The 26,967-nt window shown below is 48.8% G+C and overlaps 1 protein-coding gene across 49 annotated transcripts in view; it reads left to right on the top strand.

Annotated features, from left to right (window-relative positions):
• The first annotated feature begins 10,343 nt into the window (after positions 1–10,343).
• LOC123615475 (uncharacterized) overlaps positions 10,344–26,967 on the top strand; it is a 166,525-nt gene continuing 149,901 nt past the window's right edge. For 45 of the 49 annotated variants that reach the window (XM_074358779.1, XM_074358747.1, XM_074358738.1 and 42 more), the window contains exons 1-5: positions 13,211–13,533; positions 15,518–15,635; positions 16,290–16,378; positions 20,526–20,784; positions 21,315–21,457. In XM_074358779.1, the coding sequence (XP_074214880.1) occupies positions 15,575–15,635; positions 16,290–16,378; positions 20,526–20,784; positions 21,315–21,457 (552 nt within the window). In that variant the 5' untranslated portion in view covers positions 13,211–13,533; positions 15,518–15,574. The other 4 variants (XM_074358776.1, XM_074358777.1, XM_074358739.1 and 1 more) reach the window with 4 other exon arrangements.

Raw genomic sequence — 26,967 nt, forward strand, 5'->3', positions numbered from 1 at the left:
GCCGCGGGGCCCTCCCCTAGCGCTTGCGTCTGCGTCCTCCAGAGGCTAGACGTGCGAGGGCAGAATTGCGGAGCCAATGGGAGCCAGGGCGCTGCCAGGACGGGCGCTGGGGGGAGGCTTATGGGACAGCTGGGCGGGGCCGCGGTGGGCGGGTTCGCGAGGACGTCCTCACCTGCAGGTGAGCCGGCCGGAGGCTGGGGCGGTGCTGCCACCAGTGGGCGGGGCAGCGGGGCAGCGGGGCAGCGGGGCAGCGGGGCAGCGGGGCAGCGGGGCAGCGGGGCAGCGGGGCAGCGGGGCAGCGGGGCGGGGGCCCCGTCACCTGTCCGTGTGCGGGGCTCAGCCTGGGCTCCGCGGCCTCCGCTTGCACCGGACGTGGACCCAGGCTGCCGGTGGGCAAGACAGAGGATTGAGCCCAGGCACGCACCCCTGGCCAGTTAGGGCACCTGAAGTGCAGTTCCGCCAGGCCCGCTGCCGGCCTTGAATTCGCGCTGCTGGGCAGTTTCCAAGAAGATGGGATCTGTCCCAAGATGGGAGGTAGGGCAGGGGTGCCAGATGCCGGGTTGGGTGCGGCCTTACAGGAGAGCCACGGTGAGAGGTTGCAGAGCAGCCCCTGTGTTGGCGGGGCTAGGAATTTGGGGTATGGGGTGGGGATGGTGTGTACCATGCTCTGTGGTCTCCCCAAGAACTCTCACCCCCAAGCAAGGGACCCTGCTCCCTCCACCATTCACTGCATTCCCTGCCTTCCCCAGCACCACTGCCCCTGCCCCCAGAGTGTCCCATGACCTCTCCCCACACCGGGCACTGTCCCTGTTACAAGTACTGAGCTCCTAGTGGTTCTAGCCCGAGGGTGGGGGCTGTATCTGACCAGTTAGGATGCCTGGAGCCTTTGTATGAAACCTCAGACCATAATGCAGGCGTGCACAGAGGCCCCTCAAACAGGATTCCCTGCATGGCCCGCCCCACCACGCACCCACAGTGCAGCTGCCACACCGGGCCAAGCCTGCCGGAGGACCTCTGGTCCCTCTCCTCCTGTCCCTGATCAAGAGTGCACCGCCCACACTGCTGGGTATTTAGGGGGCCTTAGAAGAGCAGCTGGTATTTTCATGGGCAAATATTTGCTCTTTTGGGAAGATTTGAGTGCAAAGGGATGTAGGGTATGATTTTTCTGTTGCCCTGGAACTGGTGACTAGGATGCAAACTTAAGTCAAAGCAGTTTTTAGAGAGAGCCGCAAAATATCTAACCCAAAGATCACTGTTCCCCAACAAAGGCAACACCACCTGGCGGGTGGGGGCCTGGCCCCTCTTTCTGGAGGTTGGGGTTTCCACCCTCCAGCCTTGACAGAGCCCGAAACAGCTCCGAACACTCTCCAACAGGCTTTCCCAGCACAAACTGCCTTTATTTTGAATCTGGGTGAAGGAACCAGCTGAGAAATCTGGGTAAATCTTCCCGGGTGTAACCATGCCTTTTATGCTGAATGAAAGAGCGGCTCTCCACATGCTAACATCTTAGAACTGAATGTGTGTCAAAGCCTTCATGCATGTAGCGTGTTGGGAACAGCGTTTCATGGTGAGGGGAACTATATAACTTACATGTGTATGGGGAAGCCCTCACTCCAACAGGCTTTTCCTGCGCAAACTGCCTTTATTTCGAAATTGGCTCTTGCTGAGAAATCTTGGTAAGCGTTCCTAGGTGTAACCATGCCCATTATGCTGGATGAAAGAGTGGCTCTACACTTGTTCACATCTCAGAAATGAATGTGTGTTGAAGCCGTCATTCATGTAGCGTGTTGGGAACACAGAGTTCCCTGGTGAGAAGAACTATGTAAATTACATGTCTATGATGAAGCACTCGCTCGAACTGGGTATTTCAGCGCATACTGCCTTTATTTTGAAACTGCCTTCTCAGAAGACCTGTGGTCTCCACTGCAGGTCTGTCTCCAAGCCCAGGGCCAGCATGGTGACTCTGCTCCCCCTGTCTATTCCGGGAGGTCTAGGTGTCCTCCATGGCCCTTCCACCATTGTTTCTTTTGGAAACACCCCACAGATGAAATGGGCCTGAGAAAAGGAGAGCTGGATTCCAACAGCCACTGCCCAGTGTGTGGCTCCTGGGAGGGGCATCACCTCTCCGTGGGCTCTGACCTCCCCTCCCCTCTCCCCCACCCCCACCCCTGTCCTCCTGCATTTCCTGATTGATCTCTGGATAATGGTCCATACCAGGAATGACCTGGGAAAGATTTTATGAGTCTTTAAGGGAAAAAAAAAAGAAATCTTTAGACAAATTACTGAAAGTAACTTCCAGCTATCCCGGGAAACTCCTCTTCCAATGTTTACGGCTTGTTGACAGGGTGTCAAGTTGCCTAACCACTCACATCTGAGCAAGTGATACCTCTCTCTCCAGCTCCCTGCAGCATCGACCTGTGGCAACTTGGCCACAAGAGGGCAAGAAAGCTCTTTCCCCTCGCCAGCACCAGCGTGGCTTTGGAGGCAGTGGAGGCTGAGAGAAAGGGCCCCGCCCCGAGGCTTGGGGGGCCTCCAGCCACAGCCAGAGGAGCGGGGGTTTTTAGAGTGGCCCTACAGGGAAGCCAGGCAAGGCCGCCTGGCCCAAGTCTTCCCTGCCCAGAGAGCCCCATGAACTGCTTTGGGCCCCACTCCCCATTTGGGCCTCCTGCAAAAAGGTACCACGGGATCCACACCTGAGAAGGCAGAAGGATGGTCCTTTGGCCTGGGGTCCCAGCAGGTGTGTCCTGTGAGACCTGTGGCCACATATCTTCCTTGTCTCTCTAGGTCACTGAAGGGTCTGTGCTGGGCACCTTGGTGGTCAGGGACATGGGAACAACTCTAAACTCTGAAGAAGGACAGAGAGACTCTTCCTGGAAGCAAGGATTCTAGGGAGACGCCTTGCCCAGAACTGGGGGACTGTGTCCTGAGTAGACCGCTGGGAGGCAATGTGGGGCTGTGGGGTCCTCTTCAGAGAAGGGAGCAGGTGTGCTTTCCGGGGGTGGGCTCCTGCTTTGTCCAGTCATGTCCTTGTGTAAGACTCATTTACAAACACCTCCCAGTCCACCTAGGGGTGGCCCCAGGCATGGGGGTAGAGGAGGAGAGTAAAGGGTGCAGACTTAGGGCCCCCTGACCCACACAGGGAGCCAAGGGTCAGTGGGAACATCTTGGGAGTCTAGTGCAGGGGTGGAGGACGAGCACTAAGAACATGCCAAGTCATGCAATAAAGTGACCCGTGACCACGAGACACAGGTGGCCATACACCAAAGGAGGGAGATAGAAATTTAGACCCAGGCTCTGAGAAACTTGAGAGGGGCTGGAGGGTCCCAGGAGCCCTCAGGAACAGCTCTTCTAGGGGCACAGATATCCCAATACACACATTTCTCATGGATGCTTTTTGGGGTGCAGAGTGAGTTACCAGCATCCTGAACTTAATATGGAATCCCACCGCCTTGTCCATCACAGTTCCTGGCAATAAATTGCTGTCATTTGTCCTGGACATGCACAGGGGAGCTGACTTCTGTGGGGGTCACTGCAGGACTAGAATTTTCTGGTGTGGGCTCTGTGACCACAGAAACCCAGGAGGATTTCTTAACGGGAGCACCTGGAGACCATGCCTGCAAGGACCACCCTCATGGGATGGCCAAGGAGCCCGTGGTACCCAGGTCACCAAGTGATGAAGTTGTGAGATTGCCTGGGGTATCCTGGGGTCATGTAGAATTCTGTGGTCAGCACGTGTGCCCAGCACTGCGGGATGGTCTGCACAAAGAGGGGCCTGCCCTCCTGATGATGACTCCTATCACCTGCAGAGAAACTGCTCCCAGGGCTCCTGGAGGTCCATAATGAGAGTGTCCTGCCAGCCATGTGGGGTCACCTTCCCCTGAGGCAGAGGCAGACCTCTCCCCCTTGAGGCCCAGGGGACACCTGGCTCAGGTCCCACCTGTGTGCCCTGGACACGCAGAGCCCCAGAGCTCTGGCACAGCCTGGGGTGTGGTCGTGTCGGGGCAGGAAAGACCCAGGGAAGGGGCTCATTCAGGGGCAGAGGCCACTCTGCAGGGATGCTGGACCTGGCAGCGATGCACTGCTTCATAATTTCCCTGGGCTGGGTTTCCAAGCTGTGGGATAGAAGGGCCTCTCCTTCCTGCGTTGCAGTGGGGGGAACTAGATCCATCGTCAATGTCAGCCCTGAAAATGGAGGCTGCGCTACCTCCATTCCTGGAAAGAAAAATCAGGCCCCTCCAGTCCAGGTGACTCAGAAAGTCATTCAGCAATGTTCGGGGTCCCCACTTTAGGCTTTGAATTAGAGCTGAGCGGCTCAGTAGGCCAGATCCCTGTCTGTCGCTCCAGGGGTAGTCTTTCTGCTAGGGGACAAGATCCTCACAAACACCTATGTCTTTGTGGGACACTCCTCTCTGACCAGCTGGGAGACAGGGTGCAGTTGTGGGAAATCGTGTTTCCATGAGCAGAGGGCCACCAAGTGGTGGGGGCACAGGAGACTGTGAGAATGAGTCCCACAGCCTTTCTGGAATCAAAAAACTGGCAAATGTGAAAAAGTGTATAATTTGTTTTATTGAACAGGCTGCTTATGTACGTTTGGAGGGCCAGGTTCAAGGACTCTGCATCCCTCCAGGACAATAGCCTCAAGAGAAGAACAGACAGAGCAGGAGGAGATCTGGGGTTCCTCCCAGGAATGAGGCAGAACAGGGATTTCTGCAGATTTGCAAGGAGTCCCCGACCACTGAGCACGGGGTTACAACCCCACGTGACCCCTGTCGTGTTTGGCTTGGGCTCTGGGTCTGGCCTGATCATGTATTCTTCCAGCTGAGATCCAGAAACTCAGAGGGTGGACTTAGAGTGGCTGCGTTTGGAACCTAGTGAGGAGGTGGAGGGTCCTTTATATTGAGTCCCTTCAGCCTAATCACCGTAGCTGAAGCCCAACACCCCCCAGGCCCCCAGGGTGGCCGTGGATGGAGAGCAAGCCTGGCAGGCGACCTAGGGGTCCCACTGCTGTGTCCCTCCCTTGTCTTCATTCCCTTTCACCCCGGAAGGTGTGATTGTCTCGTGTCATCGTGGCCACCGCAGTGTCCCTCCCAGCAATCTCTCTTCTCCGTCAGGTGGGTTTCCCACCCCTGCTCAGCCTTCTCTCTGCATGGATGCTGAAGGACCAGGCCCACCTGAAGTTCTGAGTTTGAGCAGTAAGGTGGAAACAAAGAAACCAATGGAATCAAAGAAGCAAGTGATTGTGGTAAAGCTCCCCACCACAGAGAAGCTGCCTTGAGTGGAAAGGAGGGTGTGGGCATGCCCATTTGTTTCCTGTCTCCCAGTGCTCTTAGCTTTCTTATTGCAGACCTGCATGGTTACAACAAAATGATCTGCAAAACTGAAAATATTTACTCTCTCGCTTTTACAGAAAAGGATAGCCAGCGTCTGGTCCCGGTACCAGGCAAGTGATTGGAGTTTCTTTCCAGTTTGGAAACATCTGGACAGGCCCAGGTTTGCAAAAGTCTTTAAGAGTAGCTACAGAGTTTTGCTTCTAAAATTTTTTACGGCTGTATATACTTCTGAGATGCGGTTGTGCTGTGTAATTCTGAGCCGGGATTTTCTCAAACTTTCGCACTTCTTATACCAGGCATTCCTAAATTCCAAGGGGAACTGCATATTAAGGAAGCCATGGAATTTAGGAAAAGGATACAGATCTCATTTCCTTTTAAGCATCGATGTACCTCCATCATGGCAGTATTGGTTATGTGTTATTGATAGGGGAACTAAATAGTAACCAGATTAATAGAAAATAGGGGATTTTAGGTACACAGGTTCATCTTTTCAACACTTTTTGTAATGTTTGCAGTTTAAGATGACCATTCCTGAGAAACAGGCAGCCTCTTAGAATGAAATAGCATTTCCTCTGAACCATACTTAATTTTTATTTCATAGACAGCAGGAAGGGTAGTCACACATCACACGTTTGGGGACGTCAAAGAGAAAATGTAACTTTCTGGGAGCGCTCTCCCCCGTCTCCCCCTGCTCTTTTCACTGTCTCATTCTCCCTGAAGGCTCTTTCTTATCTTTTGCTCATGGCTCCAGTAACTCTTCCTCCTCGTTCCTCAGCTGGTAAAGTTACTTTTCTACTTTGAACAAGCAAACAAGCCAACAGAAGAGAAATTTCACAAGCAACTCCCAGCCCATCTGCTCGCCTTCTGATGTCTGTGACCTCACTCTCGGTGCCCCACCTCTTATTACAAGTGACATCGAAAGCCAGATCCTCCAAAAGTCCCTGGGACCCCAGCCCTCCCATCTTCTCTGGGTTGTCACTCCCAAAACCATCCTCTCTTTCACTATCTCATCTATTTTGTTCTCCTGCTAGTTGGCTCCTATCAGTATATAAACGTCCATCCTCTTAAAAGAAACCAACAGCACTCCTTGACCCTAATTCACCCCCACCAATTGCCACCCTGTGTCTTTGCAGCAAATCTTTAAGGAGTTGTTTAAACTCACTGTCTGCATCTTCTCTTGAGCCATCCCCTTTTACACCCACTCTGGCTTTTCCCCTGATCCCTCGCTCTATGGAAACTGCCCTGTCAAGGCCATCAGTGACCCCACGTTGTGAAATATAGTGGTCAATTTTCAGTCCTCATCATTCGTGGCCCCTCGGCAGCATTTGACCCAGCTCTTCCATCCCTCCTCCCCCGTGTTCCTGCTTCAACCTCCAGCCCATCGCTCTGTCTGCTTTCTGCTTTTGGTCTACTGGCTGGTCCTTTACCAATGTCTCCTCTTTTTTCCAAACATATACTGTGGGTGGGCCCCAGGGTTGGTTCCTGGGCCTCTCTTCTCTCTCTCTGCTATTCCTTTGGTGGAAGCAACCCAGCCTTGGAAATTGGCATGCCATCAATTTCTCGATTTCTCCAAAACTCCCTGACTTGCCCTTTCCATCTGGACCTTTATCCCTGAGACTCACATTCTTTTTCTTCCATTCAGCTTGCTTTCACATTCATACATATGTTCTACTATGTAATTACTTTTCTAAATTTTGAATCAGTACATATATATCATGTAAAATGCTCAAATCTGTATTATTTCCACTGAGATGCTTATTCTACCTTAGAATATTTCTGCATTTCTTTATTTATGTGAATAAAGCGAATAGTAATTCTACAAGCCTCATAGATAAACAGTGTGTTTGTTTGGGGCTATTACATAACATGAAATAATGATACATCAACATACTCCTTTTTCATTTATTTTTATGTAACACCGAGATGAGGTTTTTGCACTGAAGACTAGTTTTATTGAAATGTTACCTACATTATTGACAGTCAGTTTATGTGAAAGCCCTCATTTCTCCCCTTTTCTGATATATTTTCCATTTGGCTATATATAACGTATACCTTGGCATGAAATAAAATTCCCAAATCATTCACATAATACAATTAATACATTTAAATTATATTCATTAAATGTTAAAAAGAATAAGAAAACAGACTCCTCTACCTATTAGGCATTTCTGTGACAATATGTAATACACCCCTTAACCATGACATTGAAGAACTGAGCTGATTCCAGCCCCTTTCCACCTGCTCAGCCCCACCTTGTCCCATACACAGTGGATGGAGAGGACATCCCTCCCATTGTCCAGGTCCAGATGTTGGAACCGTGTCCTTTCTCTCTCTTTCTCTTACACACACAGACAGCAAATCCAGCTTGTTAGAAAATTCTGGATACTCTCTCTTCGTTAACCTCCTGCTCCCTGCTCACCACACTCCTAAAAGCCACCTTCAGCCCTTCCTGGACACCAATAGCCTCCTGTTTCCATCTTTGCTTTCCTACAATCGCTCATCCACACAGAGTCAGAGGGAGCCTATAAAAGCATATATTGAGGGGGTGGGTGTAGCTCAGTGGTAGGGCGCATGCTTAGCATGCATGAGATCCTGGGTTCATTCCCCAGCATCTTCATTAAAATAAATAAATTACCTCCCCCCAAAAAAACACAAACACAAAAGCATAATTTGGACTACATCACGCCTCCCCTCAAAACTCACTAAACGGGTCAACATTTCATTAGGAGCCAAAGCCGTCACAAAGGCCTCAGGACACGGCATGCTCTGCCTCTCCACCCACACTCTCCCCCTCACTCTGGGGGCCTCTACCGGCTCTTCCTTCTTCCTCCGGATTTATTCTGCTTCAAGTTCATTTCTCCGTGAGATCTGCCAGGATTGCCTTATTCCCTCCTGCCTGTCTCCCACCCCACCGCCATCACCCGAGTTTCCTCATATCACTCTTTTATTTTTTACATTTTTCCAAGCTCTTGCTACCCCTAACATGCTGCCTGTTTCCTCTTCTAAAACTCTGAGCCCCCAGTGATTGGGAGTCATGTCTATTTTGTTGACTGATAAAGCCCGAGAGCCTTGGGAACGAGTCTAGTTAGAAGATTCCCGTACGTAGTGGGAGCTTATGCACATTTGCTGAATGAATGTAGAGGCCCTGGTCCAATCCGATGGAGCACTTCTGTGTCCTGCTCAAAGAATAACTCTCCTTTCCACCTGACAGGGGTGACAACTTCCTTGGTGATCAAAGGCAAGATCTTTTTGCTTTATGCTGTTAACCTTAGGCGGGGAGACTGGGGGATCTTCATATATATTTTTAAATTTGGTTCACTCTGCAGTTTGTCATTGGTCTCTGTATAATTTTGTGAAACTCTTTATGAGTAATCATTCTTCCATCAGATTGAACAGGGTCCAGGGTGAAGGACCAAGCCTGTCCCATCGGCCATCCTGTGTGTCATGTCCTGGGACCCACTGGATGCTCAGCATGTAAGTGAACCGACAGGAGTGAGTGAAGAGATGGGAGCATCTCCTTATTGTGGTGGAGGCTCTCTGTCCGATGCCTTGAGATTTGGGGAAGTGACTCCAAGTGCGGAGGGGAGAGGTCAGGTCCTCTGTGCTCTTCCGGAGTGCCCTGGCCTTACGCATTCCCCCAGCCCCCTCTGGGCAGCCAAGCCGAGGAGCTGGGCCACCGGGGGTTGTGCTGATCAATAATCCACCTTCACCCCAAGTCCGGGGGGTAGGTACACCTGATTGTAGACTCTGGAGTCAGGTCCCTGGAGGAATTCCTCACTGAACTATGTTTTGGACCTTTTATTTTTCTCTATAACCTCCAGCTGAAGAAGAAGATTGTCTTAGACACATGAAAGGTGAGGACGCCTACTGTCCCCTCGGAACCCAGGTGGGGCTGGGAGTCTGCTGTTTGTACAGCCGGTGGGCTCGTGTTGCTTTGGGCATCCCTGTGCCTGAATTCCTGCAGTACACTCGGTTGTAAGGACGGGGGTGCCTGGCAGGGAGGGAAGCTGGTCGGGAGACTGCACAGCTGGGGAGATGTTAACCTGGGTTGAGCGGGAGCCTGCTGATGCATGGCATGTCGGTGCAGGGAACTCTCCACACTCAGAGGGGTTCCCACTCCCGCAGGGGCCCTTTGATCAGGGTGCTGGGCTGTCAGGGGACCGAGGGGTCCCAGTGAGGATTATGGTGCCTTCAGGCAATGGGAAGTGAGGGGTCCAGTGGCACTTAAATTAACTGTGCACCCAAACCCAGCCCCCACTTCTTTCAGCCTGTTTCCTAATCTGCTAAACTGGAATGCTATTAACCATCCTGCGGGGTCGTTGATGGGCTGGGACAGACTAGACTGTCAGGAGCTGGAATTCCTTTGTCCCCTGACTGTTTTCCTTCTTTCTGACTATTTGCTCTCACAAGCTCAGTCTCTCTGTCTCTCTCTCTTTCACTTCTAACTTTCTCTCATGCTCTGGTTTCATTTGAATTCCAACCACCGCCCCTCCCCCTCACCAAACCCCAGATGAGTGAACTTGATTTCTGTGTGCCAGTTCCAAATTCCCAGGAAAGATGCTCTGTCTCCCTCTGGATCTGTTGTCCAACCCATCAGTTGTGGCCAGAGGAGCGAGTCCCTCTGGGACCAGCGGAGGGTCTCTGCCGAGCCCCCCAGCCACCACTGTGGGAGCACATAGCTCTCCGAGGAGGAGGTGCTGTCTGTGACCTTGTGTCAGTCAGTATGAATTTATGTCTCCTCTTGCCCCACCTTCATCCTCCTAAACAAAGATGAAAATTAAACACTCCCGGGATTTGTGTCATGGAACACTCAGGGTTGCGGCTAAGGGGGCTGGAATCTCTGCTGCATTTAAGGGGCTACAGTGAATCCCCAACGAGAGCCTGCAAAGTGAACACCACCAGTCTTACCCGGCACTTAGGGCGCTGAGTCTGCGTGATGTTGAGCTAGGCTTCTGACCACAGCGCAGGGGTCCGGTCTGACCAGTTAGCCTTTGAAACCAACCAGATTTGGATTTCTCAATTCCTCCCTGAGGTTTTACCTGAACCACCAGCTTCTGTATCTCTGAAGACAGATGATGAGGACCCTTCACGTAAGCCGTTCGCACAGCCCTGTGCAGGCCTTTGTGCTGCACGGTCTGCCCGGCGAGCTGACCGAGGTTGGTATTTTACTGATGTTAGAAAGAGTCTGGTTTCCCGATGCACTGTTTCACTGAATAAGCAACAGAAGCCACTTCTCGCTGATAAAAGCAAAACAGGGACTTAATGAAAAGATACTGGGAGGGTGTGTGGAGTGGCCAGGACCGGAGCCAACCCAGGAGCTGTAGGAGGTGTTAGGGAGCCCCAGGCACCAGGCCGGGCGGGATGCTACCGGGCCCCCTGCCACCCCAGAAGGGACCCCCCTCCACCCGACCCTCCACCTCACTCACTGCAGTTTCATGTCCCGGCAGGGCCAGGTCACATTGAAGCCACCAGCACACACCTCAGTGGGGGAGTTGGCCCCGTCTCAGCTGAGGGCGTGCCTGGTGTGGGGAGATGCCCAGTTAGAGGAAGGCGGTTCTCCTACTGTTCCGAGTTAAGGTGCAAGTCAGTGCCCATCACTTAGGAGAGCCAGGCTGATCGGACATCATTGTGGTGACTAGGCCGTCTGAGTTCACTTATTATTTTCTATGTTTGAAGGCCCTGGAGGGAGAAAAAGTGAAGGTTCTAGTACTTATTTTGTGTTTCCCACGTACCAGGTGCGGTAAGCAAGCCACTTCAGACAAAGCCCAGAGCAACCACGTTAATAGGCCACAGAGCAATTCGTGCAGTCAGGCCTCTGTGGTCCCGAAACCCGTGTCCCATTCGGCTCCGTAGTTACCAGTGGAAACTGGGGGGATTTATGGGACTGTGTGCTCCCGCAGGGGCTGGGATGTGTGTGTTTAAATCCACATCTTCAGAAACTCGGCTAGAACCACAGGCACTGATTGCACGGAGGCAGAGGAGGGGAGGCTTCCAGCCTCTGGTCCAGCTCGTGTGGAGCTCAGAAGTTGCTCCTTCTGTCCTGAAAACAACACCAGAGCTGAGGGAGCCGCAAACCCACTGCTCTTCTTAGATCCCAGAAAATTGAGGGGAAAAGCTGCTCCCAACCCAGAGAGGCAGCTGGGCGGGCTTGGAGAGTCACAGCTCCCAGGGCAGAACCCGCCTTTGTAAGAATCCAGGGAGCAGGCAGATTTAACAGGTCCCTGAGGCCAGCAGGAGGCTCAGCGTAGGGAAGTCTGAGTGTGACAACTCCAGGGGGCCAGTCAGAGGGGCCCCATGCTCTTTTTCATGCATTTTACCTCCAGGCCCGTGCCCTGTTCTCAGAATGAAGGTCAGAGAAAAACCCCTCATGCTTCCTGCCTGGAAAGGAGAAAATAACTCTATTGAAATACACCCAGAACATTCTGTTTCATTGGGGGAAGTTGTTTATTGTTTGTTTGTTTTTTTAATGAGAAATTATTTTACCAGAGCCTAACCAACCTGGGGGAAGGGAAATCCCTTCTGTGTCACTCAAATTGGGCTGGGGGAAAGAGACACACTAGTGGAGGTCACAGCTCAGGGCACAGGCTCAATGAGAACTAATCGCAGGACTACAGATGCTCCCCTCTGTCCCACCACCCCATCGCCTCTCCTCCATGTCAGTAGGGCCCCTGTGTAATAACAGGAATAAAACTAAAAGAAGTAAATGCCTCAGGAGTGTCTAGGGAAAACCCAAAGACAGCGGGGAGATGAAAACAAGGACACACAGGCGGCTTTAGCCTCTCACACCAATAGCTGTTGCAAACTACACACAGCCCAGCCCAAGTAGATAAACAGAAAATCTCACAGAAGAAACTATTTATTTTGGTTCTCTTAACCAGGGCATCCCACGTTGCATCCTCGCCTAGAATATAGCGGAAGCAAGTCCATCTCAGAAGAGACATAACTGAAGAGGGATGGCTTTCCAGACTCTGAAGGGCAGAGAGAGCACCAGCCTGGGTGAGAGCACCGTGAGGGGTGGGGTAGGGGGTGGGCTGCCTTCTTCCCCAAATAAGGAAACTTCCTGAGGCCAGCACAGTGGGAGGGAGGGCCATGGGGTGGGAGCAGCCAGACTTCTTCCTGAGAACTGATGGGATGCCTCCAAGGGGCCATTCAGGTGCCCAAACTGGGCCCTGAGGGTGGGAGCCAGTTTGTCTGCCTCAGAGCCCAGGACTGAGGTTGGCGCAGAGCAGGCCCGTCTTACTTGGCTGGATCCATTTCTCTTCTCCGAAGTCCTGTGTAAAACATGAAGCGTGGACGGCCTGGTGAGCACAGCTCTGCCCTCAAGAGCGGTTTCAACTCCTCTCTTCCCAGAGAACAGCATCTCTGAGCCCGTCCTGGGAGACGTCACAGAGATCACCCTAGTGGCCCAGCCTAGTGGCAGGGAACATATACTTTCTGGCAGGCAACCCCAGAGGTCCACTGATGCATCATGTACTGGCAAGGATATGAGTCCCTGCACGCTGGTGCAATGACAGAGGCTCTGCCACAAGCCCAAGAGGTGGTGTGTGGGACATGCAGGGGTGCAGGGGTGTAGGTGGTGGAAGGTGAAAGTTGTGCCAGGGTGCACGGGCTGTGGAGGGTGCAGGCAGTTGAGGGGCGCAGGGAGTGCAGGGGTGTAGGGGTGCAGGGAGGTGCTCAGGCTCGTGGCCAGAATCAGAAGGCTGGTGCACATCCTCGAAGTCAGCCTGACCCCTGGAGGCGGGTGTGGTGTGTTTAGGGTGGCGGCGGCGGCGGGAGGGCGCTGCCCAGGCAAGCCGGTTGTTTCCTTCTCTTCCCCGCAGCCTGGTCTGGAGGCGGCCTTGGCAGCAGGAGATTCCCCGGAAGTCGGACTCCAGGTGAGCTTGCTCCTGGGAGGCGGGGCGGTTGGGTCAGGGGGCGGCGGCAGCGGCAGCGGCAGCGGAGTAGCACTGCCCCTGGCAAGATGGTGGATTAGCTCCCGTCTCCCCGAGGCCGGGCCTGGGAGCGGCCTCAGCTGTCCCAGGTCGCCTGACACACCTGTCCCACTCAGCTTGCTGAGGAGGGGAGCGGGGCAGTGCAATTGGGGTGCGGAGGCAACGTGGGTAGCGGGCCCGCCGCCCGGGAGTCGGCAGTTTGCTCCGCTCCACACCGCGGCGTGGCCTGGGGGCGGCCTCTGCTGCCCAAGAAGCCGGACGCCCGTCTTCAGGTGAGCTTGCTGCTGGGGGGCGGGCGCGGTGAGTCAGGGTGCCGGTAAGGTGGCGCAAATAGTTTCTCTCTATGGCTTGTCTTTTTATTCGCTTAGCAGTGTTTTGAAGAGCTTTGAAGAGTCTTCATTTTGATAAAGTTCACTAAATCAGTTACTTTTTAAAACAGATTATACATTTGGTGTCATAGCAAAGAAATGTTTGCCAAACCCAAGGTCATATTGCTTAAGCCTATGCTTTTCCTCCTAGCTGTTTTCATAGTTTTGGATTTCCTATTAAGATCTATGATCCATTTTGAATTAATTTTTCTGTATTTTGTGAGGTATGGGTCAAATTTCATTTTTCTCTTTTTGCATATGGATATGTAATTGTTCCAGCACGACTTGTTGAAAAGATCCTTTCTCCACTGCATCCTTACTGAGATTCAATTGCCCATCTAAGTGTTGGTTTAGTTCAGAACATTCTATTCTGTTCCATTATTCTATTTTCCTGTTTTACAACAATACCATACTATCTGATTACTGTAACTTTATTTTAAAAAGTCTGAAAATCAGATAGTGTAAGTCTTCAAAATTTTTCTTGTTCAAAGTTGTTTCGGATATTTGCGATTTTTTACATTTTTATATGAATTTTAAAATTAGTTTTTAAATTCCTTACGTCCTGTTCTGCCAAACTTCAACCCATGTCTTTGGCCATCTTCAAAGCTGCATTTTCTGAAGAAGTTTCTCTAGATCCCAGGTGAAAGGAATTTTTCTTCTTCTGTGCTCCATACACACTTCATAATATTTGATTGCATTTATTCATATTTAGCTGTATTTATTGGTCTGATCTTTCCTGCCATATAGTAAACCTCTCAAGATTAGAAATCTTGACTTGGTTCCCTCTGTCTGCTGAGAAAACTAGTTCTGTGCTTTGCAGGAGTGAGCCCTGCAGTAAGAGGTATCTGCAGCACACATCTAGCTCATCGCTTGCATCTTGTCAAGGAATCCTGCAGATTTAGAATTGTTTATTGTTTGTTATCTCCAAGACAGCTCAGTGTTTATTATTTCTATTGCTACTGCTGCATTTTCAAAGAGCAATGGGCTAATTATTTTCCAAATATCAAAACATGCTACAAATGACTTGTGATGCTAGTTATGTACTGCTGTGTCTTAACAACCTGCTCAGAGTTCACAGGCTCCTTCACTCACGAAACTTTTGGTAGGATGTCTTTGGCTACTTGAGCAGCACTATCTGAACTGACTCCTCCTGTATTTCCAGTGTCCCCTCGATCCCTCCTCCAGCCCTCCCTGGGGGACCAGTAGTTCTGCCCTCAAAAAGCCTGTTGTTTCTCAGGAAGAGTTTCCTGTGAAATATAATCATGTCCCTCTTGTGGGGACATTCAGTCCAGAGATTTGGTGGCAGGGGAAAATATTTAGTCTGCTTTTGGTAGAGCCTAAACTGTTCCATAATTATTAGAAGCAAATCCAATGAGGAAACTGTGTTGGCATCTAACAAATCAGCATAAATGTCTGATGAGGAAGATCAGCTTCCCCGTCCCACCCAGGCGTCATGTTGATGTGACACCTTGGCTAACGTGTTCTCCTGTGTGCAATGTAAGTCTGAAGACATTTTGAATGGCTTTTTGTTTTTCTTCCTTAGTCTTTCCACATTCAGTGTGTCTGGTGAAATTATATGAATCCTACTTATTTGCAGCCCAGCACTAACCTTTTTTTTTTTTTTTTTTTTTAAGAATCACATGTATAAAAGGATAGTGGACAATTTGTTAGAAGATAGAAGTCCTCTTAGATTTTGGTCCTAAATTCAAATCTTGGTTAGTGGTGAATGAAAATTCCCCTTAAAATTTAAAATACAGTGATACAAAGTTTTAAAAATAGTTAAATTTTAGTCGATTTCATTAAACACTATCACAGTTATTTACCTTTAACCTGTTTCTGGGGCAATTTTGCAATGATTCCCTCTCTTCATTGATTCTCTCTTTATCAGAATCCTTGAGAGGCCCCTGTCATCACTGTCAGTATCATCATCATCATCATCATCATCATGGAACGGATTCCTCTGGAAGATTCCAGGAAAATAAAGAGATGGATGGGGAGACACGTAGGTGAGTGTGTGCGTATACACTGAGAACAATTATTAGACGTTAGATGCACAATATCCATTCCATTTAGAGAAGAATGTGGTCATGAAATCCTGATGTGCTGAACGAAGGAAGCGGTGGGAACAGGATGGTCAATGGAAAGGAGGAGGAAGTGAGCAAAGCTGGGAGCATAGATCCTCTGTTAGGAGACCAGCATGTTGGTGTGAATGAAGGGACTGTGGTGGCAAAACAATGTGTCCCCCACCCCCACAGGGAAGCCACCTGTGACATGTTACTGTAGACAGTAAAAGGGATGACAGGCATTTTAGGACAAAAATCTTAAAAAATCTTAGAGGATTTTCCTTCAAAATTGGCTATTAGCCTTTTAAACCCATAATACGTTGTTAAAGATTAGTGCCAAGTTACAAATAAACAGGATTTGTATAATCTCACCAGACGTACTGAATGTGGAAAGACTAAGTATCTTGAACATTTAATTGCTCACGAGAGGAAATGTTACCCAAGGTGAGTGTCACAGACACATACATAATGCCTGAGTGGGGTGGGACATGGGATCCTGAGATGAGGTGATAGGGAGAGTAGCCTGGATTTTCCAGGTGGGCCCAGTGTAATCACAGGGGTCTTTACAATCATAGGACATTTCCCATCTGAGTTTAGGATCAGAGGGAGGTGCAGCCATGGAGCGATGTTCAGAAAGGCTGCTGGCTATGAAGGTGAAGGAAGTCGTGGGGCATAAGCTAAGGAAGGTGAGTGACCTCTGGAAACTGGAAAAAAAAACAAACAAGGAAACATTTTCTTCTAGACCCTCTAGAAGGAAGGCACCCTGCTGGTACCTTGAATTTAGCCCAATGAGAACTGTGTTGGATCTCTGACCTCCACAGCCATAAGGTGATAAATCTGTGCTGGTTTAAGCTATTAAGCTTATGGAAATTTGTTACAGTGGTAATAGAAAAATAACATAGTGGGCGGTAGTGTAAGGGATTAAAGGTCTAGGATGGGGTGTGGAGAGGATTCTGACATTTACACCTAAAAAACAACCCGGTGATGTGGGAAGGTGTTTTAAGGAAGACCTACCTGGCAGGGCTGTTAAGCAGACTGTTTGGAGTGAGGAGAGCATTGCAGTAGAGGAATCAATTAAATCTCTACCAGAAAAATAAGGAATAAAATCTAACAGGGCTTCAGTGTTAGTGGATGTAGGAATGGAAATGGGCAGAGAGATATAAACATTACTTTGAAATTAGCTACAGGTTTGATGACTGCATGTTGGGGAGAGTTAGCCGATGTGTGGACTGAATGTTTGCATCCCCTCAAAATCCATAAGTCGAAACCCCATCTCCCAGGGTGATGGTATTGGGAGGCGGGGCCTTTGGGAGGTGATTAGTAGGATAAAATGAGGTCAAGAGAGTAGAGCCCTCATGAATGGGATTAGGGCACTTATAAGGGGCCCCAGAGTGCTTGCTTCTGTCTGCTCTCCACCCCATGAAGATAGTGGGAAGACAGCCATCTTCAAGCCATGAAGGCAATCCTCTCCCAGATACCTTGATCTTGAATATCTCAGCCTCCAAAACTTGAGGAATATGCTGGTTGTTTAAGCCACCTGACCCATGGTAATTTTTTACAGCATCCCAGACTGACTAAGACAGTGGAGAATGCCTCCGGGTTTGAAACTGATTGCCTGGAGAATGCTGAAACCCAGGGAAGTGGGCAGCACAGACGTTAAATCACTTAATCCTGCCAGCACAGTAGGAGATAGAGTCTACATATTCCTCACCATTAAAAGGTCAGAAAAAAGAGGCAGAAATAAATGAAATAACAACAACAACAACAACAACAATAATAATAAAAATTTCTCCAAGATTCACACAGAACCCTCCAGAGGCAGAGTGAGAATTTATACTCAGGCAGGCTGGCCCCGGAGACCCTGCTCATAATTACTAAATCAAATGGCCTGGCTTATGTGGGTCTTTTTTTTCAACTGTGATATGACGGTACTGTGTCCAGTAACTTATAACTTCAAAATACCTCACTATAAGGGACACATTAGTCACGGGCGTTACAAACCACAGAAAGCTAGACATACAGAAATAACCTGTTAGGGCAAGAAAACCACTAATGTTTCTAAACATCATACGTGGGGAGCCTTTGCTGTAAAATGTTTATTTATAATTCTGCCTGGCTACAGAATAATTTCATAATTTTTCATGTTGCTGGTGGCTCACATGTTGCACAGCACGGGTCTAGAGAACTTAAATCACTTGCCGAGCCTCACCCAGGAAGCTCATGGTGGAATCAGATCTACAATCTGGGACTTTTCCTTCTTATCCAGCAAGTCCTTCATGGAGGCTTAGAAGCTTCTCCTTTGGTGCCCAGCTGTCTATCCATGCTTCTGACATTTTGTCAGGTGTCCCAGTCTGCTCCTGAACATCAGCCAGTACACACTTCTGGTCTTTTCTTAACATGTAATATCTCTTAGCAATTTTGGTGACATCAGTTCTTATCTGGAAGGGTAGTGGCTAGAGATGTAAATGTGTCCACAAGAGCAGACTGACAGATTTTTCATAAACATAGCAGGAGTGGTCAAGAAAAGAAAAAGTCAGGAAGAAAGACCAGCAGCAGCAAGTCATTTAATATACCAAATGAATACTTTCAATGTTTGGTTGTGTTACTGAGTCCAAACTCATTCTGCTCACTGCAGGACAGGCCAATAAATTGGAAGACCACGTTTTGTGGCAAGAAAGAGCGTCTTTAATTGGAGAGCCAGCTGACTGAGGAGATGGCAGAGAAATTGTCCTGGAGAAGCATCTTCCCCTAGTCACAATTCAGGCTCCTTTTATATTAAAAAGGAGAAGGGGGTGTGCTTGGTTGTTGCAAACATCTTGGTGTAGGAATCCTTTGTTGTTAGAATCCTTTGTTGTTGCAGCTGTCCACCTGGGTCAGATCCCTGTAAACCTCCAACAAAACAAAAGTTATTTTCTGTTCTGCAACATGTTATCTTTATAAGAATGGAAAAGTGTTAATATCCTTAAAGGTCAAAGCCTTGAGAATAGGTTCTCCCGTATATTTCAGGCTCTAGGCAACATTGTTTTATAAAAGGTGCAGAACCAACAAGACTAAGCCTCGGAAACAGAGCACAGGGTTAAAGTCAAAGAAAAAGATGTAATATGGAGTCAGATTTGTTCTTTCCTATTACAATAGTGCCATGGAGAAACCACTTTGGGCAGCTTTTTGTGGGGCCCTGGAGGCTTTCTCTCTCAGCCTCTAGGCATCTCTGTTGAAAACCCTTCCTAGCTGTCTGGCCTGCTGGAAACCCATTCCACCTGGTTTGCCCTGAAGATGTGTTCTGTTTATAACTCATTTATACTCCTTGCAAAACAACTCAATAAAAACTCAATTGGTTTTCCACCAGCTCCCCTGGGCAGGGGTCAGGGATAGCATGATATTATTTTATAAAAACTATACATAATAAATGAAGTCATAAAACAACACTGGGCACATAGGAGAGAGTTAATAAATGCTTCCTGGCTTAAAGCAAAAGTGACGGCTCAGTTTTCCATGGCTGCTGTACTTGCTGAGCTAGTTACTCCTTCCCTCCATTACACTTTTTTTTAACTGAAAAAGAAACCCATGCATATGGTAAAAAAAAAATTCAAACAGCACAAAAATACACAAGGGGAAGGTTTCCCTCATCCTTTGTTCTCTCAGCCCTCCCTGGAGATGTCACTGTTTACAATATTTTGTGAGCTTTTCCAAATATTTTATGCACATTTCAACCTATGTATGTAAATTCCTTTAAAGTTTTACTTATTTTTAACCTAAAATGATTTAAATCCTCAAGTGGCTTCTGCCTCGATAATAGCAAAGAACAAATCAGACTCTGTTTTAGATCTGTTCCTTTGACTTTAACCCTGTGCTCTGTTTCCGAGGCTTAGTCTTGCTGATTCTGCACCTTCTGTAAAACAATGTTGCCTAGAGCCTGAAATAGATAGGAGAGCCTATTCTGAAGGCTCTGACCTTTAAGGATATTAACATTTTTCCATTCATATAAAGATAACAAGTTGCAGAATAGAAAATAACATTTGTTTTGTTGGAGGTTTACAGGCATCTGACCCAGGTGGACAGCTGCAACAACAAAGAATTCTAAAAACAAAAAAATTCCTATACCAAGAAGTTTGCAACAACCAAGCAAGTAGGAAAGGAGCCTGAATTCTGACTTGGGGAGATGGTTTTCCAGGACATTAGTTTGCCATCTAGGTCTACAGAAACTAGCTATTCCATGCCCCAACAGCTGGTCTCCTGATTTATTGGCCTGTCCTGCATTGAGGAGAATGAGTTTGGACTCGAGAACACTCCTATCTACATAGCAAGCTGGGCACTGGAACTGAGGACAGCTCTCCCACACCCAGGGACCTACTGTGAGCCCTTCATTGTTCCACTAGGGTGGAAAGTGGCTTACCCAGGAGAGATGGGGACTATGCACGGACACTCGGGCTGTCTGCTCTGTCTGGGTCTCTGAACTTGTACCTCCCGCTCCCGGCCAGCCCAACACCTGGGACAGTGCAGCTAAGGCAAAGATCATGCCTGCCTCAGTTTCCCAGCCTGTAAAAGGGGAATTTATACTCTTCTGAAGGTAGTTCTAAGCGACAACGCCTGTGGGTGTTTGGTTCCGGGAGCAACAGGAAGCCCAGCTCCTCTTGGGGGCAACAGGTGTGATCCCTGTTGGGGTTCTGCAGGGCCTTGGCTGGAGGGCTTGACCAGGGAGGTGAAATTTGAGCTTCTGGCCTTGAGGGGCTAGAGAAGGGCATGGAGGCAGGACTGGTGCCTCCTTCGGGGTGCCCTTGAAGGTAAAGCTTTTACTCTTCATCTCTGCTACTACCCTCCCCCTTCTCCCTCTAGAGCTCTCACTTCTCCTTGCTCCTCCTCCATCCATCTCTCTCCCTCCACTTTTCGCTTCTGCTCCTACTCCTCCCATCTTCTCCCCCTCCCATCTTCTCCCTCCCTCGATTCCCCAGTGTATCTCACAGAACCCAGAGCCCAGAGCGGATTGCTGGCCCTCCCGCGCATGCCCACGTTTGGATGCCAGCTGGACCGCGGGCCCGAAACTCCAGCTCCGAGCCAGGGATCAGTCCCAGTGGCTGCTCGGCTCTGTCGCCCGGTAGGCCTTTGGCTCCTGCCCCGGGTCGGGGCCTCCGGCTGTGTAAGTGGAAGGTTGGGGGCTCTGGGGAAGGGGGTCCGCGTGTCACAGCCTGCGAGGGCTCGAGTCAGCGAGTGTCCAGCTGAGGGGCTCGCGCCAGCCCCCTCTGCCTGCGCCACCTGCACCGGCGCCCAGGCCACACCTGTCCAGGGCCGGGCACGCACCTGCCGGGGACATGGCCACCCCCGTCCATACCGCGGCCCGCACCTGCCACCTCTCGCCCCAGCCGGGCTCCCCTCAGTCTGCGGCCGGCGCCCCCTTCCGCTCTCCCGCCGCGAGTCCCCTCCTCCCGGGCTTCCTCTCCTCGGCCACAGACCCCGCCCCGCCCCTGGGCGGCCTGCGTCCCGGGCCGGCGGGATCTGCGGAGCCGGGCGGGGGCGGGGACAGTGGCTGCGACTGGCCTCCGAGCGGGGCTGCAGCATGCGCCCCCCGCCACTTTCCCTGCCCCGCCACCCCTAGACTGCACTCCTCTCCCTTTCCCTGTCCCCGAGGTCCAGCTCAGTGGCGTGGACGCTGTTCCCTGGGGCTGAGATCCTCTGGCTGTAAAGCCCAGCTTTTCCTGGCAGAGACTTGGGAAAAGAGAGCGCCAACGCTGAGCATGCTTCTTTCTCCTCCCTCAGTGTTTCTGCCCCAGGTAAATACCCTTAATACTTTTTCTGGTGTTAGGATGGTGGTGTTTGTTGATGTCACGTGTTTTTGTAGTGAGCGTGATCACAGTGTTGAAAGCAGGGCTTGGTTCACTTAAAAATGAGCTGAGGAGTAGGGGAAGGGATATACTTAATATGTTTGAGTTGTTCTGCAGGAGCTAAGGCCCCCACCCAGGTGGAGGATGGTAACTTCAGGCTGAGCACGAGATTCCTGGAACACGGCCCTATTACCTACCACCAAGTAGTCAGAAGAAAGTCACACACCTGGAAGCCCTCAAGCCTCATTTTGCCTGTTAAAAACTTTACCCTATTAAAAAAAAAGAAAAAAAATTCACCTCAAAAACCATCAGAGAGTTCAGGGTTTTTGAGCACGAGCCACTGTTTTCCTTGTTTGGCCCTGCAGTAAAATCTTTCTCTACTCCAAAAACAAAAACAAAAACAAAAACAAAAACAAAAACAAAAACAAAAACAAAATAAAGAGATGAGGACATGAGGCTGTGACATTCTCCATCCTCCGGTCTCCCAGGGTGAAACATGTGACCGTCGATTTTAAAAAGATATAGTCCTTAACTAGTCCAGCCCAACTAGTGTGTGTTAACAGGGGCATCACCATCAGAGGCATTTTGGAGACCCAGGAATATTGCAGTCCTAAAGATCTCCTGGCAAATTTTTGTTTGGTTTTGTTTTTTAGTTTTTCTAAAATTGTGGGGCAGACTAGTAATATAGAGGGAAAAATAGTGGTCCAGAAATATTTTTTCGTAGAACAGCTTTATTGCGATATTGTTCACACACTGTGAGGTCCACCCATTTAAATGGTACAATTCAGCGGCTTTTGGTATATTCACAGTGGTGCAACCATTATTATTCCAGAACGTTTTCAACACTTCAGAAAGAACAGTGGAAATGAATGATCTATCCACCCCTCCCCAGTGGTGGTTCTAAAGAAGTTTCCTGGCTGTTTCTGACCCTAAATTAACTTGCTACATTCCATAAATTTCTGGTAGGAATTCTAATCATAATTGCATTGAATCTTTATATCAGAACAGGAAGAATTAATGTCTTTATGGCGTAAACTATTTCTACCCATAAATGTATCTGGGACCCTATCTTTCATCTGTCCAGAGCCTGGCCTATGGAAAGTCTGCACTAATTTGTTGGGTCTGTAAATAATGAGATTATATATATCGTTGGTTGCCACTGTAGCTTTTCACGAAAGAGAAAAGTAAGCTCAGTGAAGCCAATTGACTCCATGATGGTCAGAAAGAGTGACAGCCATTGCTGGAGTGATCGAGTGGACTTGGTACTTGCAACCAGTGTTCTCCACCACCTACAGCTAAGGGGATTACAGTGTTCTTTTATTTATTTATTTATTTTTAAAATTCTTATTTTTTATTAAAGTGTAATCAGTTTACAATGTTAGTTTCAGGTGTACAGTAGAGATTCAGTTATATATATGCATATGTACGTGTACATTTTTCAGATTGTTTTCAGTAAAGCTCATTTCAAGAAATTGAACATAGTTCCCTGTGCTATACAGTAGGTCCTTGTCATTTATTTATTTTATATATAGTGATGTGTATCTGAACATATTAAACTCCTAAACTGTCCCTCCCCCTTTCCCACTTGCTAATCACAGTTTGCTATGTCCATGAGTATTTCTAGCAACATCCTTTTTGCTAGTAATATATGCTGGTTAGCTGCCTTCATTTTCAGTAATTCTAACTTATCTGTGGGCGTTTTTCTTCTGGTGGTCCTTCATGTGGTTTGCACACGTGTTCATAGAGATCTGTATTTGGGAGAACTCCAGGACTTGTGTAGTGCCTGGCACAGAGCTCCCGCTGTGCTCATGCCTGAACTGGGAAAAAAACATATAAAAGTTGGAATTTCCACTGTAGTTGAGACTTCCAGGTTTCTATAAGTTGTTTAGCCCACCTTAATGTTGGCGGCTCCCATACTGGATAATTTGGTGGAACTGCATGGTACGACGGTGTAGAGGGCTTGTATGCTTCTTCTCTTTCCTTTTTCTAACACTCATTCTCCAGGGCCTCCCACGTCCTTCCCCAGCAGTGCCCAGGGCTGGCTTGGTGCTGCGCTGAGGCAAGCTTTGTAAATTAGGCCCTTTCCTCATCTCTTCTGAGCCTCCGTTTCCTTCTCTGCACAATGAGGGCTTAGACAAGAGAAGTGCTTTTTGGTTTCTTTTAAACCCATGTCTCCTTTTGAGAAACAGAGAACTCAAATCTCTGCTCCAACCCTAATTCTTCAGATTTTGATACGTCCTCCAAGGGTGACACAGCTCTTTCTGGAAAGTTAATGTGACTTTGGTTCTTTCCAGGTAACACAGAAAAGACTTAAGAGATTTATTGCAGGGAGGGGGCAGGATGGGGGCAGTATGTCACACTTTCTAGTGTGAGAACTGGAGCAGGGGCTTGGATTTAAATACAGCCTCTGACGTGGCCTCTCTCTAATCTTGCACAATGTGATAAACCTCTCTTTTCCTCCATTTCTTCATGTGTCAAGTTGGAGTGATATTATTTTAGGTTTTCGTGAAACAATACACACATAAGCCATTTGTGCCTCAGTAGAAACCTGACCTGTTAGAGAATCAGGGGTTTCTTTAAAAAAAAAAAAATCTTGTTCATAGCACTCTGTCTATGTGTAATTTGAATTTCATGGAGTGTGTGGGTTGAGACAAAATTACATCATGGGACAGGTGGCCCCTGGGTCTGGGGGCCCCAGTTTCCTCCTCCTCCCCAGTCCTCTTCCTCTCAGTCCAGGATGAAGTTACTGCCATTAGAATTACATAGACTTCTTGTGGATATGGCTTTTAATTTTATTGTTTCACTGGGGATGGCTGCTGTCATGATTTCCGTGGTCAGGTTTTGGTGACCTGAAGGCTATGCAATTGGGTATTCCTATTTAAGTATAAGAAAAGAAAGTTACAAATACAAAATTAGACCTAGGTTGGAGGCAGGGGCTCTTGGAAGTGGTGACCATTAGCTTTGTTAGCTTCAGGTGCAGTGGCCTCTGGCCATGATGACCCATCCTTGTGCTCTGGAGTTGGAGCGACCAGTGGGCTCGGTGGGACCGTTTACTAAGTGTATCTCATTTGCTGTGCATTGTCCTCTTTGTACTGTGTGTTCCTTATTTAAGACAGTGAGCTCATTTAATCTCAATAACCTCTTTAACAAAATTGGACTTTGTATTTTGAGATGTAAAGTAGATTCCCATGCAGTTGTAAGAGATAATATGGAGAGAGCCTATGGACTCTTTGCCCAATTTTCTTTCATGATTCCATCTTGCAAAATTGTTGTACAATTTGTTATTGACTCACTAACCCTTTGAGGTTTGTGTTATTACTCCCATTTCTATTCGTGAATAAATTGGGGTTTAGAGAAGCACACAGGCCTGCCCAGGTCAACCACATGGTTAATGTAGAGTCAGGTGGAACGTGGGCTAAGGGTTTCCAGGCAGTACCATTGTGATGGTCTGTGGCAGGGGCAGCATTCACTTGCATGTTTATTCATTCATTCAACAAACATTTATTGAGTAAACTCTGTGGGTTAGATGCTTTCACAGGGTTATCTGATTCTTCAGCAGTACTGAGAATCAGGTAATGTTTTCTTTTTTTAATCTGAGAAATTTAGCTCTGAGAGGTTATAACCCCCCCAAAGGAAATATAGCTCATAAAGGAGGGATAGTAAATGTGTACAGTCCCCCACTTTTTATGCAGATTGTACCCTAGGCATTTTACATTTGCAAACTTCCATAATTCAGATATATTCTTGTAAGGCAAGGAATTTTTTTTTAATATAAGTATAGTCAAGTTTCCAATGTTGTGTCAATTGCAAGGGCTTTTTTGAAATTTTGAATTAAAAATTAATATTTGATGTGGGGTAATTAGGTTTATTTATTTGTTTCATTTTTTTTTAATAGAGGTACTGGAGATTGAACCCAGGGCCTCATACATGCTAAGCATGGGCTCTGCCACAGAACTGTACCCTCCTCCCCAAGGAAAGTTTTCTTATCCATTATCCTGCAGCTTAGGAGTTCAAGTAAATTGGAGTTGAAATCCAGATCTTTTGATCCCACTGTGGTTCTTTTCTTTATATTCTGCTGAAGGGGGGGTGGGGAAAGCAGTTCCTTTGTTCATTCCTTTATTCAGCAGTTTTGAGCACTGACTTTGCATCAGGGCCTGGCTAGGTGTTGGAAACTGAAAACAAGAAATGACCCTTTTCTGCAGGGTCTGGAAGCCTAGACCAAAAGCTGGGTAATGTGACCCGAGCTATGGTAACCATGTGCAGACGCTGAGGACAAACTTTACCCCTGGCTTTGCTTGGGCTTCCCTGCCTTATGGCTGCTATACACCAGGTCACCGCATCCCAGATGGGCCTGCAGCCCACAGCAGAGTGTGTACCTCAGTCTCCTCTCCCCTCTCAGCAGGGCCTGCAACATGAGCATCCCTACTATGTGCAGTGTGCTGAAGACTACCAGAATCTCCCCGTGGTGGTCCAACCTGTTGGGGATCATCTCAGAGGAGAATTTCTTTTGCATCTATAAGTGAATCTCCTCGGTGAGCCAGATCAGCCCGTGCGGCTCCCAGTGGGCACTCTGTATCCACTACAGGCACCACTACTGGCCCAAGAATGGGTGGAGCGACTTCCAGACCCACCGCAAGGTCGTGGGCCTTGTCACCATCACCGACTGACTCTTGGACAAGACCTTCTAGAAGCTCCACGTGCAGAGGAGCTGTATGGCACCACGCTCTACGACCCTCAGCTCTTTGCCTTTGGGTTGCATGGGGAGGCGGTCAAGCAGCCGCCCACTGATGTGGCCTTCAACCTACATGGACTGCAGAGTGGTGGAGAAGAGGGTCGAGGACATCATCAAGTCACTCTTCATCTTGCTGGTGTCCAAGAGACTGGACGGGGCCCCCAACAATTCTAGGGACAAGATCCCCCTCCCCTGCATCCCGTTTGAGAAGGAGGACTTGGTGGGACTGGACACAGACAGCAGATAAGCCTACCTGGAGGCCGGCTGCCCTGGCTGTGTGCCGGGCTGCTTCCCTACATCCAGAAAGGAATTGGCAAGGAGGAGGGCTGTCTTGTAGCCAAGGGGGGAGGTAGGTGCAGCCCGCCAGTTTTCAGACGTTTAAAAGTGAATCCGCCTTTGTTTCAGAGAGATCCTTTTAGGGTTAGTGTGGACAGTTACTCTCTTTTTTCAGCCAGGACCCCTGGTGGGACCCCTGGAGTTGCTGTCCAATAGAGTAGCGACAGCCACTGATGCTAGGAGCACTGTGGGTTTCTAATTTTTGCTTGTTCTTCTTTTTCTTTCTCTTTTTTCCGTTTTCTCTTGGACCTCCCTGTGCGCATGTTCTTGGGTCTGAAAATGTGGTCTGTGCACACCCAGCACTGGAAATAGCGAGATTGCCCTCCGTGCTGCCTCCATTGCTTTGAAAAGCAAAATCTTAATGGTTGCTTTGATTCATGTATTATCTCAG

Source organism: Camelus bactrianus, chromosome X (assembly GCF_048773025.1).
Source record: "Camelus bactrianus isolate YW-2024 breed Bactrian camel chromosome X, ASM4877302v1, whole genome shotgun sequence".
Classification (NCBI taxonomy): Eukaryota; Metazoa; Chordata; class Mammalia; order Artiodactyla; family Camelidae; genus Camelus; species Camelus bactrianus.